The sequence below is a fragment of the Hippocampus guttulatus genome, chromosome 7, assembly GCF_054856545.1.
Source record: "Hippocampus guttulatus isolate MCC_2025c chromosome 7, RoL_Hgut_1.0, whole genome shotgun sequence".
NCBI classification, from domain to species: domain Eukaryota; kingdom Metazoa; phylum Chordata; class Actinopteri; order Syngnathiformes; family Syngnathidae; genus Hippocampus; species Hippocampus guttulatus.
In genome coordinates this window covers 9,300,781-9,321,465 of record NC_141267.1, presented here as the reverse complement: position 1 = coordinate 9,321,465, position 20,685 = coordinate 9,300,781, and the positions used below count along the sequence as shown (strand labels likewise).

The following is a 20,685-nucleotide window of genomic DNA, read 5'->3' as shown; positions in this document are numbered from 1 at the left end:
CTTTCTCTACCGCTGTCACCAGCTCTCCGTAATGCCCAACTCGTCCCAATAATCATCTAGAATCCAACACACCTCCCTCCACTCCTCTGCATCCAATTCAGGTTCTCCTCTCTGGCTCAATCCTTTTTCGTGGGCTTCCTGGCACGTTTCCCATCAGGCCACAGTATTAACAGCCTGCTGCTGACACCCACTCAGCCTGATTGAGAAAGTAGGGATCATATTTCCCTCCCACTTTCGCCTCTTCTTGCGATCGCTAGATGAACAAACTCACATCAACTTAAATATATAGTGTAGACTTATTGCCGCCATGCTCATCTGAAGTTGTACAACACAATTTTACGTTATAGTTGTTCGGCTGTACAGTATGAACAGCTCAAGCATCTCAACCATCCTTGCACCATGCGGGTATGGCTCATTTGGCCAGAGCTGCAATCCTAAAATACTAATACCAGTCAGGAGGTTGCATTGCGCATGTGGTCACATATACATCCAGGGTGAAGGGTATTAGATATTTCTTACACTGAACCTCAAAAAAGGTCGAGACAAATCCATCAACCATGCTATCTTCAACGCCATTTGCTTTTAATGTTGTATTTCGCATGCAGAACAGCATATGGCCAGGGCTCGTGGATAAATTTAATTTGCAATGCAAGAAATGTCAAGGAGACGCAATTTGCACTGCATTACATATGGCATATTTCAAGCTGATATTTCGAGCACAAGCCCTGAGATTTTCACGTACCATATTTTTTGGGACTATACGTCGCTGCGGAATATGATTTCTAATCATGTGAGCGTTCGGAGATATTCTCAGACACACACTGCTTCATTTAAATTGTTTGGAAACTCAGAGTGTTCAAAGGTGCATTTCGGTTATTTTGGACTGCACCAAAATAACAACAACCAGAGCCCAGTGCATCAGGAAATACAAGGAAGGGACACAGTTCCAGCATGAGGGGCCAATTGCTTTGTAACATACAGTCAGACACAGACGGAGTTTTGCAACATTTCTCAGATATCAGTTGCATTCAAGAAAGGCAATGTATTTTTCCCCCAAGCTATTTTCACAACTTTAAATCGGTTATTATTATGTAGTAATAACGGACAAAGTGGGACAGACCAATAGCATTGATTTGTGAAAACATATAAATGTGGCCATATTTGGACATTGGGGTTTTCCACCGGACGGCTACAATATACAAGGTGCACTTGCGTAATTCAACATCATTAGCATCTAGCGAGGTATTGACATTTTACACACCTATATGGTATACATTGTTGCCAGGGTGCAGGGATGATGAGAGGGATGCAACCTCTCTGAATGCCTTAATTGAATCACACTGAGGCTTTTTAACCGGAGCAAAAATATCCAGGAAATGACCAAAGATACAATGAGTTAACCGGGGCTTGCATTTCAAGTCTGCTTCCTGCACTCCACATTGATGTGGTCACAGCCTTTCCCATTCAAACTCACATTGCACCTCAAAACATCCGTTTACATGATGCAGCAACAGCATTGCGTCAAAAATTGGGAGTTAGTCCGCCTTCAAGGTGCTACAATAGTTCTTTGTAAACTTATGACAGAGAGCCATCATGAAACCTCCCCAAAATGTGAAAATGAAGAACATTTTGTCTTGACTCACACAGACTGTTGGTGCTCAGTTAGAATGCTTGCTTGTTATTTTTTTCTAATCCACGAGAGCCTGACTGCAACAAGTGGAAGACAAACCAGAAATCTGGTTCTGTAAATGTAAAGTCAATAATCAATTTCATGTAGCTTTTTGAAGATCTGGTATGGTCTGATATATTTAAGGTTGGAAACACTTTAAGTATACATGCAGGAGTGTTCAGAATAGCATTCGGTATACAGGATGTCTAAATCAAAAGAATTTGAATCATGAAATCCCTATGTAGGAGTCAGATATAAAAAACAACAGCTTCAAAAACATGTTGATGGCCTACCAACTATACTGCACAGTGCAGAGGTGCAGGGTTCAATTCCGGCTCCAACCTTCCTGTGTTGAGTTTGCATGTTCTTCCCGTGCCTGCGTGTGTTTTCTCCGGGTACGCCGGTTTCGTCCCATACCCCCCCCCCCCCCCCCCCCAAAAAACATGCATGCCAGGCATATGGGAGACTCTAAATGCTTCCTAGATGTGATTGTGAGAGCAGCTGGTTGTTTGTCTATGTGTGCCCAGCGATTGGCTGGCAATCAGTTTGAGGTGCACCCCAACTACTGCCCGAAGACAGCGGGGAGAGGCTCCAGCATGCTCCGTGACCCTTAATATTTGCATTAATTTATACATCTGCAAATGTATAATGATAAATTACCTGAGTGCTAGCATATATTGGAACAAATAGTTTCAAAAAGGATGGATTAAATGACATGTATAGGTTAGACTTGGCTTGCCTGTTTTTAATTTTTGACTCCTGACATCAACAAAATTTCACACTTCAATCATAAAATTTAAAAAAATAAAGTGTCGTTTCCCTTTGAGGGAGCGTTTACATGTTCAGACTGGCACGTATCACTGAACCGTCTCTAATGGAAGGATAGAGAGTGACACTTCTCACACATGCCCCCACTCACAGTGTCATAACCTCTTGGCACTTGCAACACATGAGAGCTGCCAGGAATTGTGGGTGGCAGTTTTGTGTTTGTACACGTATGTCACCCTAACATTGATTTAAAGGACACATGCACTTTTTCACAATTTAACACTCAGATCTTCTCAAAACAAGCCTGTGCCATATTTTCCTCAAATACCACAAGGATCAAGTTTGATCAAACATCAAGACATACAAGACACACGTCTTATCTCTTTGCCGTGTTGATATCAACTCATTTCAGGGGCGGATTAGTCTCACACACTAGGCTACTCTTTAGGCTGACCTTTCATGTCATTGGCGGACAAATTTGGCTTGGGGGCGGATATAATGTTAATTACTTGTTGTCAATTACTTGCTGTTATAAAACAGTGGAGGAGTAAGAGGGAGATAACGATTTACCGGTACTTGTTTAATTTCAAACATCTTGTGTAGGCAGGTGCTCCAAAGACGTGCACACAAACATTTAAGTACATTTACCGTAATATGTCACCCCAAAGGTCTAGGTTTAGTCATCAAGGACAACAATGATGCTCTCATGTTGGCTTGATGAAATAAGTTACATACTTTAAGCTTCTCTTCCGCTTCTCATCATTAGAGTCAAGGGTGACTTGAAGGCTATCCCGGCCGGACTGGTTGCTAGCAGGGCCCACAAATCAACCTTTTGCTGCATGTACTGTAAGCTTTTTTAAATCGGGGAGGAAGCCGGTGTACCAGCAGAAAACCTACACATGCACATGCATATCAAACTCCACAAAGGAAGGCAGGACCCCAACAGAGAAGATTACATGATGTAAACGCAGTACGCCAAGGCAACTCCAAACGCATGGTAGTAACAACCAAAAGGTAGCAGCCTCTACTTTTTGGTTGTAAGATTTTGTCGATGCGGCTCTAAAGTTGTTAAACCAAAGAAATAAATTCTAATAATAAAGTTGACTCAAACGAAACCGTTAATTGCCTTTTAAATGCCATGGACTCTATGAGGCCGAAAAAAAGCTGCATCAAAATTGAGAACTTCAATAACATTTTTACCCATTTATTACAAACGAACCAAAATCAATAAACTCTGTGACAGACATTGTGGAATCGAGTTGTAGCTTCACTGACCTGCCCCTTTGGTCACCACTAGTTTGGGTTTGCTCCGTGCTCCATCGCCTTTGGTGGTGTATGCCGCCACTGTGATGGAGTAAGTGGTATCTGGCTTGAGCCCGCCAATCACCATTTCCTAAAATAAGATGAAGACATACGGGCAAAATATGATATTCAGTGTTTCACCTTTTCACTTAACTTCGTACACCTCATATTGATTGATCGCCTACTGGTCTTTGCATTAAGTGTTATACATCCCGTTGGTATTTGAGGGACAATCCATTCGGAAAATACCTTCCAGTTTCCAATCTGGGAAAAGGATATTAGACGTGTAAATCGAAAGTACCGCATATCCCTTTAGATAGACGCTGGTCAATAATTTAACTTTGCCATAAATGTATTTCCACTACAGTAAATGGTAGCGCTTCAGTCTGAGATTTTAAATCAGCCATTGTGTTTCCTGTAGCTTTCTTGAAGGAAAGCCTTCTGATCAATTCTCATGAATCTTTCAAGAGAGTAGCCTTGAATGAATGAGGAATGAGCTTTTTAACAGGGCGCCTGGCAGACAGATGGGTGAGGTCAATAAAAGTAAATGAGCTATAAGCACTGTGTGGCAATTTAGATGGTTTACGCACAATGCAGAAAAAACAGGGTTTGTACGGAAATCAGGATCATTTAACGGATGCTTCCGCGTTAAAAGGATCATTGCATGCATGTTGGGCAAAATTTACGGTTTCCGAATTCTGCCCAAAATAAAAGAGATAACACTCAAAAGAAGGGAACGCTATCGTTCTCAAGTATCACGAAAGAAACCAACACTCAAGCACAAGACACTATGTTTCAACAACACACAGCAAATATCACTTCAGGCACAATGGACAGTGGGTAGTACATCAGCTATTGACATTGAGTGTTTTTCCTTGGTTGAAAGACCAAGTATCCAGTTTTAAACCCTGACTTAGCATCCAAACTTATGAAGGATCGAAGTAGTTTGTGAAGTCATGCCAGACTGATGCAATAGCCACCGTGTATATTTTTCCAACTTCACAAAGCACTCAAGTGGAACTTTGTACTCACATATTCAGCTGTATCGTCCGTTTCCCACTAACAACCCCCCGCCAAAGAGGAGAGTATGGGAGAGATTGCAATGTTTTTGTTTTTTTAAAGGAGAGAGAGCAGAAAAGGAAGAAATAGGATTGTGAGAGATGGAAGCATTCAAGATTTGGGTGCAGAAAGTAGGTCACTTGTTTGTTTTTTTTGATACCACAAGGGAAAAAAAGCAGAGAAAAGGTCTGCCCGTAGGGCATAACAATGTTTAACAATGTTATTCTAGTGCAGGAAAATCCACAAGCACCGCAAGAAGCGTTCAAGCTTTTTGTCATCATAAAAGGTAATTGCAACAAAAATGTCCAATTTTGTATGGACTTTTTTTTTTTAAATAGGGCTGTTGGTATTAGACTGTAACTTAAAATGTTCAAAGTCATTGTAGTTTTATTGAATGTGAAGGCTGAAGTGTAAAGTTAGAGCTCTGTCTCATTTATGTACCAAAAAGGTCTTTATTTATTCCCTAATCACATCCCGTGGTTTCCACTCATGCTTCCATTTGGCTGGCTGATTGCAACTGTACCGGTGTCACTTTGGTAGGCTTGAACTACTTAAAAAATAAAAATAAAAACATTCGCGCTGCCATGGGCGAGTCATTTGAAGTGAATCGTCTTCATGGCAATTTTCCTTTTTCATCCAAAGCTACAACAACAATCAGCAGTGTCTTTCTGTCCTTGCATTTGATTCAAGTGCACAATCATTTTACTGCAGATGTGGCCATGAACAAAGGGTCCAGAGATTCCTAATGAAAGCCATGAAGGAAATGTTGCAGAGAAAGATGAGCGAAGCTTTTGATTACAGTTTTTGTTATGGGAAGAGGGAGTTCAGAATATTGCAGTAGTACGATGATATCCAAGCGGGAAGCGCACCCAGATGATTTGCCCAACTCCAGCAATATTTGCACGGTTGCTTTGCTGACCTAGATACAGTGTGTAGTGTGTGAAAAAATGCGCCTTACTTGTCGCTCCTATTGAGTCAGTGAAAGTTTGTTGGTTGGACCATGATTGAAAAATAATTTCAAAGACACACCTTATGAAAGAATACGTAGTGCACAGCCACTCGGTATACTCAAGATGGTCTTACCTGGGCATCAGCCAGCATGACATCCTTGATGAGGGGCAGGCCCCTGGACTCTCCATTCTCCACACGAACATAGTGGACCTGATAGCCACGGATCTGACCGTGCTGCTTTCCTGGCATCACAGAACGCCACATCACCTTAAGTGCAGTGGAGTTTAAGACGTCCACCTCCACTCGCCTTGGAGGGCTGCCAGGAACTACAAGAAACAGTTAAAATACAACGTATAATGGAAACTGTTTTAAAAATAAAACACAAAATATTGAACCATTGAAAACTGAATCGAATAAAGATGGTCAATAGTTTCAGAAATATCCTTTGTCATCATTGTGTACAGTCGCTGTATAAATACCACGTCTGTGTCTTTTACAAGATTGACAATAGGTTGTTTTTATTTCTTGGCCATTCTGCGGTTGTCGTCCTCTGCAAACACCAATGCTTGTATGTGAAACCAATATAAGTGTGTCTAAACCTTCAGCTATATCAGGGGTGTACAGAAGGCTCCAAGTGCTCTGGTAATAGAAGTGGAAAAGATTTTGGAGAAGCCAATTCCAGCCATCTGTCTGATTCTCATGTGCTGCGATAGGCTCACATCGAGCCGTTTATCTCTTTGATAGTTGAGTTGTAGCTTCTGTCATTTCGTTTCTGCTGACGGTACTTGTTTTACTCATTTCCTTTGCACACATTATTTTAGCTTAATCTGTCACTAACTTCAAGTTTATTAAATTTGCTTATTTTATAATCGACATAATTTCACGTTTTGATGTGAACGGTCCTTCTGATGCCCAATGCAAGCCCAAAATGACCTGCATTCATTTGCCATGTCATTTGTCCGACCTTCATTTATTCTATCAAGTAGTCTTTAAATATTCTGTTTTTGATTATCATAGATTATGTAACATTTGATTTTGTAGGTTATTTAGCAAAAATCACGTTCACACTCGAGAGATGAGGTTGAGTGAAGCCAAACGATTTTGTAATTAATATTTGCAGCATGTTCATGTCACAATAAGAGTAGATAACTCTGATAACTGACAGCTATTACATTTATGTACATTTTTGAAATATGACCAAATGAATTGAAATATTACTGGACACATCAGATCTCTGTTGACGATAACTACATAATCAAGGAACTGTGGATACCACCCCACCCCCCCCCAAAAAAAAACACTCCCTGCCCAACCATTACATTACAGCGCACAACAGTCACCGGTCGCCTTCCCTCCTCCACATCTCCGCTTACGTCAGCCACCCTCCCCGGCGCCGAATATTCCCAGGCCACATTTTGGTCCCAGTCTGTCTCTGGTCATGCTCAAGGACACAAAAGTAAACATTTCTGATGAGAAAAGTAATTTCATTTCATTTACAATTTAAAGGTTACTGTTGCTACCGTAAACTTAGACAAATATGGCTTTGCAGGGGGAAATCAACCATAAGCGCTAAACGGTCTCGGCTGAGCAATGGGATTCCGTTCAAAAAGGATGGGACGCATAGAGTTGGGAGAACCATTACACAATAAATGTGGTTAGTAATGTTTAGAACGTGGTAATTGTCAATGAATCACGCAAACAAAAGTGTGATTTTAAGTGATTTCTTTCCATGAGCTTTCTATTACACATGCACATTAGTTTCATTGACTCTAAGTCTGACTCTAGTCTGAATTATTGTTTGTCTATATGTGCCCTGCGATTGATCAGCGAACAGTCCAGGGTGTACCCACACCCTTATACACCACTCACCTGAAGCCAGCTGGATAGGCTCCAGCACACCTGCAACTCTACTAACCTTAGTGAGGGTAAGCGTTATCAAAGATGGATGGATGTGCAATGTGATTGGATTACATTACGAGATGTAGGAATGGCAATTTGTTCAGCAAGCTATCATTTATTTTTCCACGATGATCATTTTTGTGAATGCTCATTCAAACAAAGTGAATGCATGTTTACTACAAAACAGACATTTATGTACCGTCTTCATCGGTCCGGCAGATCAATGGCTCGCTTTCAGGGCCCGGCCCAACAACCGTGAAAGCAGACACAGTGATGCGATACGGGGTCCATTTATCCAACCGCTGCAGCAGCACCTGCTCTTCGGTGGCAGGCACGCTTGGCTCCTCCATTGATTCCACATCGCCGTTGATGCCCTCTGACTGTTCCACCACCTGGTAGCGCACCCTATACCCCGCCAGGAGACCATTCTGACTCTTCAGTGGCGGGGGGTGCCAACTTACCAGCAATGTGGTGGAGCTGGTGCTGCTACACTTAATGTCTTGAGGGGGTGCTGAGGGCTCTGGTGAGGCGGACAGGACAGAAAGGAAAGCAGAGGAGAAAGAAGAAGGGGGTAGAGGACCAGGAGGATGGGCAAAGAGGGAAGGTGGGGTGAAAAACAAAAAATACAAAAGATGGGAGAGATAAAGAAAATGAAAAAAAGGAAAATATGGAACTTGGGTCATAAAACAAGAAGAATAATTGAAACTAACAGAATTGAGGGAACAAACAAGGATGCAAAGTTTGGATTGAAACAAAATAAACAAAAAAAAAATAACCAAGCAAATATGAACTTAAATGGACAGTGACAAAAACATATGCTGTAATAATGAATCAAGATGCTTTAACTCCCCTTCATATGTAAAAAGATCCCAAATTGCATTTGATCAGTTACTTAGTTTTTTGCATCTTTGTTTACTGAGGATGTGCTTGATCTATGGGTGGCAATTACTTCTTTATGCAAGCCAGGGATCTTGTTTTACCCGATATTTCCATTATAAATAAAAATCTTTTTTTCCCCCCAAAAGAATATTTTCCTCTTTCGAATTTTTTTATTTTAATTTGTCAACTTCCACATTACACTTGATACATTTTACTTGTAGCAAGCACTTAGAAAGCTTGTGCTTGGCCACGCAGCATTCCTTGCAGTGATAACATGTTTTTAAAATTTTGGGATTATATGCGGTAAAGGACAATTTCCCATCTCGAGTGGTTTGTATAACCATTCACTTCTATCACTATACTGAGCACTGTTCATTATTACGTTGAATGTAAAAATCGCACAACTGCCAACACACAAAATAAATACCGGCAGAACTTAACTCATTCCACACACAAACACTCAAATGGAATAAATCATGAACGTAAGAGGGATACGAACTTCGATTGTAACCCACGTCACTCAAAAAAAAAGAAGAAAAAAAAACAAGAGTTCATTCGAAATAGGAACTCAATGGAAATCATGGGACAAATAGAATACTCCACAACCAGACAAAAAAAAAAAGGGGGACGGGAAGAAATAATAACAGCAAAAAGTGTCTGCATCATACGTACCTGGCTCCCACAAACACTACATTTTCACGACTTTCTTACCACCAGCCCTGGACTACAGCAAGTGCTTCCCTTCATTCAAGCCAGTTAGAGGGACACACATCCAAATGTTTTAGTCATGTACAGCATCTTCAATTTGGGGTGATGTGGACATCAATTTAGAACCCAATTGAGGAGCGCCAGAAGTTCCGCTTTTTGCTTTAGGCAGGGCTGCTTTAATACTCATGTGTTTTTGGGCTGGAGGGTCCACAAGACTGTGAGAGGGGAGGCTTGTCATGTTGAGGCGGGGGCAGGCACACAACACAAACACTCATTTGTTTATTGTTGAAATGAATCCCATTTCATAAAATGTGCCTATAAAACTTGGTGAAGCTGTTATGTTAGCTAACATGACCAGGGCAAAGGAGAAATAACTCGTACTGATTGTAACTTGTATGTACGCATTCAAGGTTAATGATACTGTATCTGACCATATTTTCACATTTTGTAAGACAAGTCCATGAACGAATGCATGAAATAACAACCAGAGATTTGGGGCAATCAGAGAGCCTCGTGGTACATAACAAATAGGTCAAGACCTCGCAATCCTTTCTCTGTGTCCAATGGGCTTATTTCCTTTCGGTCTTACAGGATTTGGAGCCTTTCAGCTTATTTCCACCACTTTTGTTGCATTTGCAGAACTACCCACGTCAACAATGATTGCTCAGTCCTCAGTCTTTGTGATAAAGTAAAGAGGCTGTGAATGTGAGAGAGCGCAAGCTATCGCTGTGCACAGGCCAGTCGGATGATGGTTTAAAACTGTCTGTGGCAGAGCTTTAATAAAGTGCATTACCCATGAACAAGACCAGCAGTAGGATTATGGATTCGAGAACTACACGAGAACCTCCGCTAATGCTTCACTTGAGGGTCTTTTGAAACTTCTCCAGAAGTTCCATGCCAAATAATTTGAGGTGTCTGCATTCCTATTCTTCTCTTTGACTCTGACACCGGCGAACCAATCAAATCAAAGTAGCTAAATGCTGGGAATGTGTTGTACAATTTTAGAAGTGTACAATTTAATCACCTGCTGGAAATGTGTCATGTTCACACAACACAGACAGATTTGGAGGTCACGAATTGACTGCTAACAGCTTGCGTTTGCGTTATTGCTATTTCACCGTAGAACTGTAGATGCTGGTATCGTACGTTCCAAGTGGTGGTTAACTGTCCGAACGAGTCAAGAAGAAGAAAGCTCTTTTAGCAGTCAGTGAACTCAGGATGGTAAATTAATATCTTCCATTGAACTCTGACGGAGTTTGGAAAATCGATTCTGAACTTGGAATACCATCAAATTCAATTTCTCAGACTAAGTGATTCATGCAAGCTTCATACAACCGGATTAACGCCTAACAAGATTTGATATCAGCCCAATTCAAATTTGAGTTGGCACACTCAGAATAGGGCTGAAACTGGCTTCATTTTCATAGTGTGTGTGGAAATGAACACTTCAGCTAAACTGGCCAACATTGGATGCGTCGCAAATAACCAAAGCATTTGTAATCAGCGAAAAAGCACATCTCACAGCCTGCATGGGAAATGTGTTCACATCAGCAGTGTCAATGAGCAGGATGGTCACATTTGGGCATCATTATAAAATTAATCTTCCTTGATTCCAAATGTCCATGCTGCATTTAAAACAAATGCTCCAATAGATCTAAAAACCTCTCGTAATTACAGTAAGTGGAAAGGCTAAACGGCTCGTTTGGCTAAATATGGAGGATTTAGAATCCACCGATTTAATTTGAGAGACAGAGCTCGACTGGCCACTGGCAGTTCCGAGGTATAATCTTAACGCATGAAGCCTAACAATCCAAGGGGATGGGTCAGAGCTCATATAGCAAAGCATGAAATTAATTCTGAAGCTATGAAATGGGATTCCTATCTGTGACTTTGTGGCCCTGCAGTCCGCAAACACCTACTCCCAGGATCCAACTCATGCCCTATTACCATGTCTTAAAACTGGGGAAGAGCACGAGGGAGGCTGGGAGCCTGCCCGCATCTCAAATTGTGGACCCGATCCAGCCTCGTCTGAACAGTCTCACAACAAATAGGCTCAGGATCTGGACTGACGATGACACTGAACCCAAGAGGCCTTGCTGCTTCTGAACGAGGGCCACTTTTGTCAGTAATATTGGATCTATTTTATTCACTATCAAACAAACAGGACGCCCAAAGAGGCTATTTAAGTCCAAAGGTGAAAAGGCAATTAATAATGTAATTTACAACTGCATGTTATCGACAAAGTGGTCCCCAGAACAATAGCCCTGGGTGAGGCTGCAGTACTGAGCATAAAAATTAACAATACACAGTTATTTTGTATTCATATAACAGATACTGGACAATTATGTTTGACTTGTCTGTCTTTCTTTTTACTTATTGTTGAAGGATTTCGGTCTGCCAGGGAATTGAGCACCATATATATATATATATATATATATATATATATATATATTTTTTTTTCTGTATTGCATGTCACTGACAATCACACATCACTAGTCTAAACATGAAAGGTGGCCTACATGGTATCTTCTCGCAGGCTTGGATGCATAGAGGTACTACCATTTCTGACATGAATGGGAAGCCAATTAGCAGCAATATGATTTGACATACTAGGAAGTTACTACTAAAATGTGAGGGATTTCGAGAAAGGCAGACTGAATCCCGACAACCACAAAGTCACTTACCTTCTGACATCCAAAAGATTTAATGTGTTGTCAGCTATATATTTTTTTCGGTTTTAGACCGTGATTGCTCTGACCTACACAGTAAGATCCCAACGGGAATCCTTTGAGAGCTGCGTGTTGGCTCCCACATTCGCCCCTTTAACAATATTTCCTGAGAGAGTTCACAGGCAAAAGGCAGAACCGTAGAAGTGGAATGGATAGAAAAAGTAGAGAGGAGAACTAGAGAGAAAGAAATGAGCACTGATATGCAAATATAGGAGGAAAAAAAATGCTCAACACTTCAAGTATGGACCGACACTCCCATGAACATTCTGGTCATCCTTTCTATCCACTGTAATCATGTATCGTGGAGAAACCTTGTTTTAAACATCCTGGCTTGGACCATGATATGGTGCATTTTCAGCATCTACTGTATCTGGCACTATGCTTGCAATTGGCGGTGATAGACTTAACTGAAAAATAACCCAAATAAACAAGACACAGCAGCAGGCTACAGTTTGACACAATGTCAAACTAATATTCATTTGAATAACCCATAAATTAATGGAAAGTAACGAAAAGGACAAACTCAAAAACTTTTTCAAAAGACCCAAAATACGACGGAGGGGATGCAATGTGAGCAAGGCCATTCCAAGGAGAGCTTTGTTCCTTTTCACAGTGGAACAAGTGGCAAAAACAGAAAGGGGAGGTCGGCGGGTGGGGGAGGTTTTGAATAAGCTGATGTAGGATGGAGTGTGTATTCAATTCAATGTGGTTGTGCTTTATCTTTCAAGAATAAAAACACAGCTAAGGAAATAGCAGACAGTGACAGGTGATGATGGACACAAAGACACCCAAGAAACACCAAGTGATTAATGGAGCTGGAAGAACACAAAGTATATTTCCATGCCTAGAACGATCAACAGTGCAATGATAGATTCATAAGAGCACCCCTGGGGGTAGGAGTGAGTGTCACATGCAACTGGCGCTCTCCTCGTGAAGCTGCGCTGTCAGTGTAACTCTGCTGCTCAGAAAAAAACAAACAAAAACAAAAACAAAACAAATAACAGTGAGGTGGTAGCTTCAAAGTTCCGGTGCCCAGATTTTCGAGTGTGGGGCAGCCAACAAGTTGCACTGGTAGAAACAGAAAATGTGTTAAAGGCTGTCTTCTCCTTCACCATGGCTCTCCTATGCACCAGTAATTTTAGTATCACAAAAAATGTTCAAATTGAATCAGTGCAGCAGTTTAGGTGGGAAGTGGGCATTGGGAGCTATATTCGAAAAAGAAAAATGGCCAGTTGACATTTGAGTGAAATCAAAGTTAACTTTGGCAATTGTCACAGAGGAGCAACAGACCATTGCTTTTAATGTGACATAACAGACGTACAGTGGTACCTCTACTTATGAACGTCTCTTCATATGAAATTTTCGAGTTAAGAAACGTCTCAACAGGAAAATATTGCCTCATGTTACGGAAGAAATTTCAAGACACGAAAGGTAAAAATACGGTGTGGGCTGCTACCCACAGCTCCGAGTTTCCTGAATGCAACATACTTATACTGTAGCTGCTCTGCCATTGGCTATTACCGAACATCATCCGGGCATCCCATTGGCTAAGAGGGACTTCTACATGGACTAAAGAGGGCAAAAAACGATGACGACGCAGTTAAAAGTTAAATGACTATCATTTTAATTCTTTATTCTTTGTTTTTTACATTATGCACAACTCTCATTTATTGTGCTATACTCTAATTGTAACATGTATTTGTTACATATTTTGATGCATTTTTGTGCTTTAGGAAACTATTATTAAAATTATGTCTGAATTTTGGGGGGGGGGGGGGCTTGGAACGAATTAGGGCATTTACATGGAAAACGCGTCTCTACTTACACCATTTTTTAGTTAAGAAATTTCTTCCGGAACCAATTAATTTTGAAAGTAGAGGTACCACTGTATAAGGATGTTTTGTCCTTCACTGATTAGGGATGGGCGGTGTTCATATTAACATTTTAAAGTGGGGTACTGTATTCCTGAAAATAATGTGCAGGGGAAAAAACAACAACCCTGAATTAAATCTGATCAAATTTGAAATGCAGTTTTATATCAAGAAAAGCGTCTGCTCTCAATTGGGATGGATTCAGGGCAATGAAAGCATTTAGGGAAATCAGCTCATCACGCTATTGCAAATTAAATATAAATTGTGTATATTCACAAAGGCCCTGAAATGGAAGCCTTTGCTATATTTTTAGTATTTAGTATTTTCTTCTAATTGTAGACAGGAATTCAGGAATACATTTGGATGACAGTTTTTTTCTTTAGTGAGCAAACTCCCAGAAATCATTCCCAATGGTGACCCAGTTCATAAGAGAACCTTGGTGGATTTAAAGCACAGGTGACATTTTTTGTGTCTTCGTGATATGGATTGAAGTGCACTTGCTCATATCAAAACAAAATCAAAGATAAAGAAAAGAAGAAACTTGTAACAGAACTGGCACATGTCAGCACACATACTAATTAAATGTTGAGCAGATTCCTATGCATCCGGAACCACAGCTATATTAGCCAGTAAGGTCATTCACACTGGAAAGGTTGTAAAACACTCAGTCTAAAGTCGAAATTCAGCCAAATGATTCAATTGCTAATTTACTGTACGTGTAAATGCACACAACGGTGAAACAAGTCAAAAAAAAAATAATGAATCAACACAGCTCAGCTTTGAATCCTGTTTTGTCTAAGAAGAAAACATTGCTCAAAATTGGTGCAGAATTCAACACCAGAGAAAAGAACATTTACAATGCTTTTTTTTTTTTTTGCATAGAGACAAATAATTGGGAAAGCAAGCAAAATGGAGCAGAAATATTGAAAAAAGCTACATACTGGCTTGTAAGGTCTTCTGTGACATGTCGTTGGTGAACGCTCCAATGCCCTTGTTGGAGATAGCTGCGAGGGAGAAATGATACTCCGTGTTTGGCCGGAGACCTTCCACTATGTATGAGGATGTCGGTCCAAAAGTTTTCTTGATCTATGGTCAATGAGAAAATTTGTTGTCTTCATCATCATCAGCAGCAGCAGGATCATCATCAATGATGAAATACGTACATCTCAGTCCCTGCATCCCTGCAATGCTTACCTGAGAACCAAAATTCCCCTCCGTGTAGCGAAGTTCATAACTTATAATTCCTTCTTTGTCAAAGGCTGGCTCCCAGGTCAGTTCAATGCTGGTATCAGATACATCTCCAACTTGAAATTTGGATGGCTGGCCAGGAACTGCAACAAATGTTGGCCAACAACAAGGCACAGTTAGTTTGATCACTATTTAAACAGCGAGTAAAGCATGTTTTTAATTAGTCTGTTGGGCATATTTAAATTAGTTTGGGAAACTTAGCATAGCTTCCTCCAAAGCGCATCCACATGGCTAAACAGTTGGTATAGTGTTCAAATGTCAAGTTTGGCAAACTCAAATTTAATGTGGAGCAGCCTTCGTAATTAAAGGACATTGTCGAAGGGGGAAAAAATGATGTGGGGTGTCCATTACCCAATAAAATAATCGATGAAATAATCGAGTCCAAAAATATTTTTGTGGCAGCCCTAATATATGATATTACCCGGCTCGCACAGATCAGCATAGACACCAATTTATTTGTTGAGATGTTTTCAATATTCAAACCTTTTTTTTTTTTTTTAGCCTTCCAACCTATCCACTAATCCTATTTTTCATGGAACACATGTTCATGTTCATCTGCATTGTTTGAATATTGTGGGGGATATAATTAAAAAAAAAAAGAATACTCCCACTTAATTTTCCCTATTCGCAGGTTGTACATCCAGTCCCTTCCACAACTTTTGGAACGACAATGTCAGTTCCGTTGTTTTTGTTGTATAGTGAAGATATTTGGGCTTGAGATCAAAAGATGAGTATGAGACAAAAGTTCAGAAGTCTATATTTTATTTCATGGTATTTACATCTACACTCTTTCTTTGTATTAAATCGACCAATGTTCAATGTCGGTGCTTCCTATCATTCACCCATCCATTTTCAAATCCGTTTATCCTCACAAGGGTCACGGGTGTGCTGGAGCCTATCCCAGCTGTCTTCGGGCAGGAGGCGTGATACACCATGAACTGGTTGCTAGCCAATTACAGGGCACACATAGACAAACAACCATTCACAGTCACACCAAGGGACAATTTAGAGTGTTCCATTAACCTGCCATGCAGGTTTTTGGAATGTGGGAGGAAACCGGAGTACCCGGAAAAAAGCCAACGGGAGAACATGCAAACTCCACACAGGAAGGCCGGAGCCGGGATCAAAACCTGCACTTCTGCACTGTGAGGCCAACGTAATAACCAGTCAACCACTGTGCTGCCTCTTCCTTGTGAAGCAGAATTTACCTAACACTAAGTGGGAATGTGTGCGTGGTTTAGACTGTCGTGACAGGTTACTTTTACCCTGCTATTGATGCGGTGTCACAATAGTAATTTTGCATGATGATAGGGGTCCAAAATGTATCTAAACATTTGACAGTGTAAAAAAAAAACAACAACCCATCGATATACTGTATTTTATTTTAACCACAGTTTCCTAGCTAGTAAAATTCAATCTTTGTTTTCTTACCTCCTTGCAGCACTTTGACATGGATTGGCTCTGAGAAGGGTCCATCACCTACTGAAGTAAAGGCTAGGACTTTGATGGTATAAGTCTCTTGAGGAACCAAGCTCGGAATTGTGGTGATAATGCTGTCCTGGACATTATGAATCTGCCACAGGCTCATTGGCTGAGAGTCATCCATGGTGTAATAAACTCGATAGCCCTTAATCTGCCCATTTGGTTCCTCGGGGTCTTCCCAACGTACCATCATGGTGTTTTGGGATATAATCTGGGCCTGAATGTCACGAGGCGGACTGGCAGGGGCTTGTTCACCAGTTCTGGTTTCCACCGGTTCACTGGGAGGACCCTGGCCAATGGTGTTGACAGCTGAGACTCGAATTTCATACTCAGTGTTGGGGTAGAGGCCACCAATGCTATAACGTGTCGTAGTGATGTCATCCACTGTCTCATACTTGCTCTCTGGGGATTTAGCACGATACTGAATGATATAGTAGGTGACTGGGTCAGGGTTGCCGGAGTCCCAGGTGATGGTCACACTAGTGGCAGTGGTTTCAGTAACCACTGGAGTACCTGGAGGCTTCGGGAGAGCTGTTATGGTGACAGGACAAAAGGTTGTTTGTGATTAATGGTTAATTATTAAGATACCAGTAGAGATTTCTTTTTTAATCCAACCCCCCCAAAAAGTGAATTTTGCTACTGAGTGCATTGTTCATGAACCTCTGATGTTCCCTTCTCAGTGAGCGTTATCTCTTACATTTGACAGTGATCTGTGCCACCGCTTCTATGATGCCAAGGCTGCTCATGGCCACACAGGTGTAGTTGGCGGACTCACGGACGCTGCTCAGTTCAAGAACATTCCTACCCACAGGCATCTCATCCTCTGGCGTCAAGTCCTCAGAATTTAACATCCACTTGACGTAAGGCATGGGGGACCCCACCGCCACACATGTTATGTTCACACTCCCACCAGGCATAATTTCTTGGCTCGTTGGTGGAATGGAGAAGCGAGGAGGCACCCGTCGGACTGGGAGAAGGCATGAGGAGGGGAGAGGATGACAAAGAGGGCAAAGAGAGTCAAAGGAGAAAGACAAGCAACAACATAGGTCGATGAAAATGGACCCTTCTCGTAGAAGTTTTGAACACAAAAAAGTTTAACGTTATAATGGGAACAAAACACAAACTAAAAAGACTCAAAAAATATACAAATAAGAAGAAGGAACTAAACTAACAGAACTGCTTCAACAACAATATAGATTAACAAGAAAGCAACGATTCATAGCAACAAGGTTCCATTGACCAATAGTTGACCCATCACAGCACAATTATAGACACAAAAATCTATTACGAGTTTCTCATCTTTGGAGCTGAACTGCTGTTCATAACCAACTAGAGCATAGCGTGATCACAGCCTGCCAAAGTGGAACGAAATAGGCCTTGTGATAGTACTATTAATAAGGCCATCATGGCAACCTGTTACTTCCTGTCCACTCAGGCCACGGAGGAAGTCAGCCATTAGAGGCTTCTCCCACAGCACAGGAAGTGTAGGGTTACTGGGGTCTGGGGATCTAAACACATTCTAGCACCGATTGTCACTCGTCACCTACATCTAACTTGAAACCTTAAAGATGAGAAACTTTAATAAGATTTTTGTGGTTTAGGGTAGATCCACTGGACAAAGCCTTTTTAAGATCTGACACGGTTCCATTGATAGATGCAGCTATCAGTTTCACAGACAGCATGCATAAATAGATTGAGGTAAATTAAGGATAAATGATAACAAAACCAGAGATAAAAATTGAGATAAAATGCATAGAGGAATATAACTGAAGGGTCGCTAGCATGCCCAGACAAAAGACGATTGGAGAGCAAGGAAGAGATACAAGATAGAGGACAAAGTATTAGGGAAGTGGATAGAACGGAAGGGAACAGAAGAGCAAAGAGTTAACAGAGGAAGAGAAAAGATTGGGGAGGTTCGGAGAAGGGGAAGGGGGGGGGAGTAACCCACTTCAAGAGAATGAAAACTTTTTTTTCTTCAGCTAATGTGACAGGATGTGATGTTGGCACATTGTCACATCGCAGCCCCAGTTAACACAAAATCAGAGTATCAAGGTGTGTGCCTACAAGTATATATCAAACAACGAGAATTGTTGTTGCAAGAAATTCTACTATTACAGTGTTGGAGTCAAGAAACAAAACTGGATCCACAGGGAGTAGAAATCCAGAGAAGGAGGGAGAAAGTTGACAGGGAAATGTTGATGAAGAAGGGCAGGATGAGAACTAGAAGAAAGAAACAAGGAAAAAATCGATGGAGAGGAGCTGCAATGAAGAAGCGAGTGAATGAAGGATGACCTCTGATGCATATGATACAAGATGAACTGTGCAAGTGTATATGGTACACATATATGCAATTTGTAGTTTAGTGGTATTCGAGGTCTGTCGTATAAAAGAGTTGAACAACATAAATGATGTGGATGATAGGCATCCCAATAAACACTCGACATAGGGACACAAAATGGGAATGCAACTGAATGTTTACAAAGGAGCAGAGAGTTTATATAAAGCATGGTTTTTCTCTGGTTTTAATTTGTGCAAGGTGAGCAACTAATGTTGAGGTGAGATAATTGCCTTTACAAGTTGCTCTTTATTAGGATCAAGTAGGTTCGTACTATTCCTAAAATATTTGAACACGGGAGGATTGGCATTGCACATATCGGGTGGTTGAGCAAGCTCATTCCGCTTAGCCAGAGAGAGTTCATTTTTGGTACATCATTGAATTAATATTTTAAGAGGATCTGAAGAGAAAGCTAACTAATTTAAGACTTAAAATCAAAATGAAACCGACAACTACAGTTTATGATGATGTGATTCTACTACATTTGGGAACGTTCTTACTATTTCATGTCCGTGTGTTTGTTGGGATGCAGATACGATCAAAGAAAGGGAAGGAACTTTCTACAAATGTCTGAGTAAAAAATGAGGAATTAAATGAAAAAGTTGAGACGGACAGAGACAAGACAGAAAAGACGGGACAGGGCGGAACAAAACAAGAAACTTGAGCAGCAAGGCGGCACACAAATAAAAGTCGACAAGCACTGGTGGACATACAGACATATTGGATACAGTACGCGAAGGGTTAGGGCGGGGGTATTGTCGAAAGGGAGGGAGGAGGCGGGCGTAAGTGTGGAGATAGAAAAGGAGACTGATTCCAAACCAAAGCAAAGGACAGACCATGGCTTTAAGTGGGTTTGAAGGTCTCACACACTGGGGCTTCAAAGCAAGAGTTAACTACAGGTGGACAGCCTTAAACATACAGTAGCACCTAAGCGTGCAAATGCAACGCAGGAGCTTTCAGGTTTTGGGGGTTGATTTGGGGATGGAGATGGAGATTAAATGGCCTATTGAAGCCATTTAAGATTGTTTTTCAAAATAGGGAGTTAGTGATGGCTGATTGGGGCATTTTGACTTTTCCCAGACAATAATACGTGGTGCAGACCATGGGACCTGTTTTGCACTGATGTGAGCATCTTCAAATTTGTTTGTTGCTATATGGATGAAGTGATTGTCATTAAGTTTGCCGCATAATATTCGCCATGCTTAGAATGAGATTTGTAATTTAATTTAAAAACAAATGTGTTAAGTGAGTTATGTAATGGCTGATAAAAACAAAATAAAACAAACAAAAAAAAGTTAATTTGTATTTTATTCTCTTTTCTGTGTCAAACAATTTATTATCGTGGACACTATTTCACAGTTATGAAATTTCGGCATTATCTGACCTTTAAGGAAATCCCCATTTGACGTGTACATCATTTTTAAAAAACGTCGCAAGAATTTTACGTATTTCAGACTCAGCGTGAGCACTAGGAAATACTCATTGTTATTGTTTGTTTAGTCCAAATTCATTTCTTAAACGCGTTCATTTAGGTGAAATTTGCATAACAGAAGTGCACCACATGGTGGCAGTATATAGACTATCTCTGCATTCAAGTTTATCAATAAGAGTGCCTTTAAAACAAAGGTGAAAGGGCAGCCCATTCATCACAGACATGCATGGGTGTGGCAAGAGTGACATACAGGTGTGCACCATCCACTTGGGCTCACACCCGATAACTAGTACAATCCAAAAATGTCACACCAAGCCCTTCCAAGCATGCCATCACTCCCCAAAAACAGGACT

General features: G+C 40.9%; 1 protein-coding gene across 8 annotated transcripts in view; it reads right to left on the bottom strand.

Moving 5' to 3' along the window:
• The window catches only part of ptprsa (protein tyrosine phosphatase receptor type Sa), a 212,590-nt gene that overhangs the window by 44,382 nt on the left and 147,523 nt on the right, over nt 1-20,685 (bottom strand). For 5 of the 8 annotated variants that reach the window (XM_086116116.1, XM_086116119.1, XM_086116120.1 and 2 more), the window contains 8 exons: nt 17,263-17,532; nt 16,515-17,096; nt 15,030-15,166; nt 14,777-14,921; nt 7,848-8,168; nt 5,882-6,075; nt 4,772-4,798; nt 3,713-3,830 (listed from right to left, as the gene is read on the bottom strand). In XM_086116116.1, the coding sequence (XP_085972242.1) occupies nt 3,713-3,830; nt 4,772-4,798; nt 5,882-6,075; nt 7,848-8,168; nt 14,777-14,921; nt 15,030-15,166; nt 16,515-17,096; nt 17,263-17,532 (1,794 nt within the window). The remainder of the gene's footprint in view (nt 1-3,712; nt 3,831-4,771; nt 4,799-5,881; nt 6,076-7,847; nt 8,169-14,776; nt 14,922-15,029; nt 15,167-16,514; nt 17,097-17,262; nt 17,533-20,685) is intronic. The other 3 variants (XM_086116122.1, XM_086116123.1, XM_086116118.1) reach the window with 2 other exon arrangements.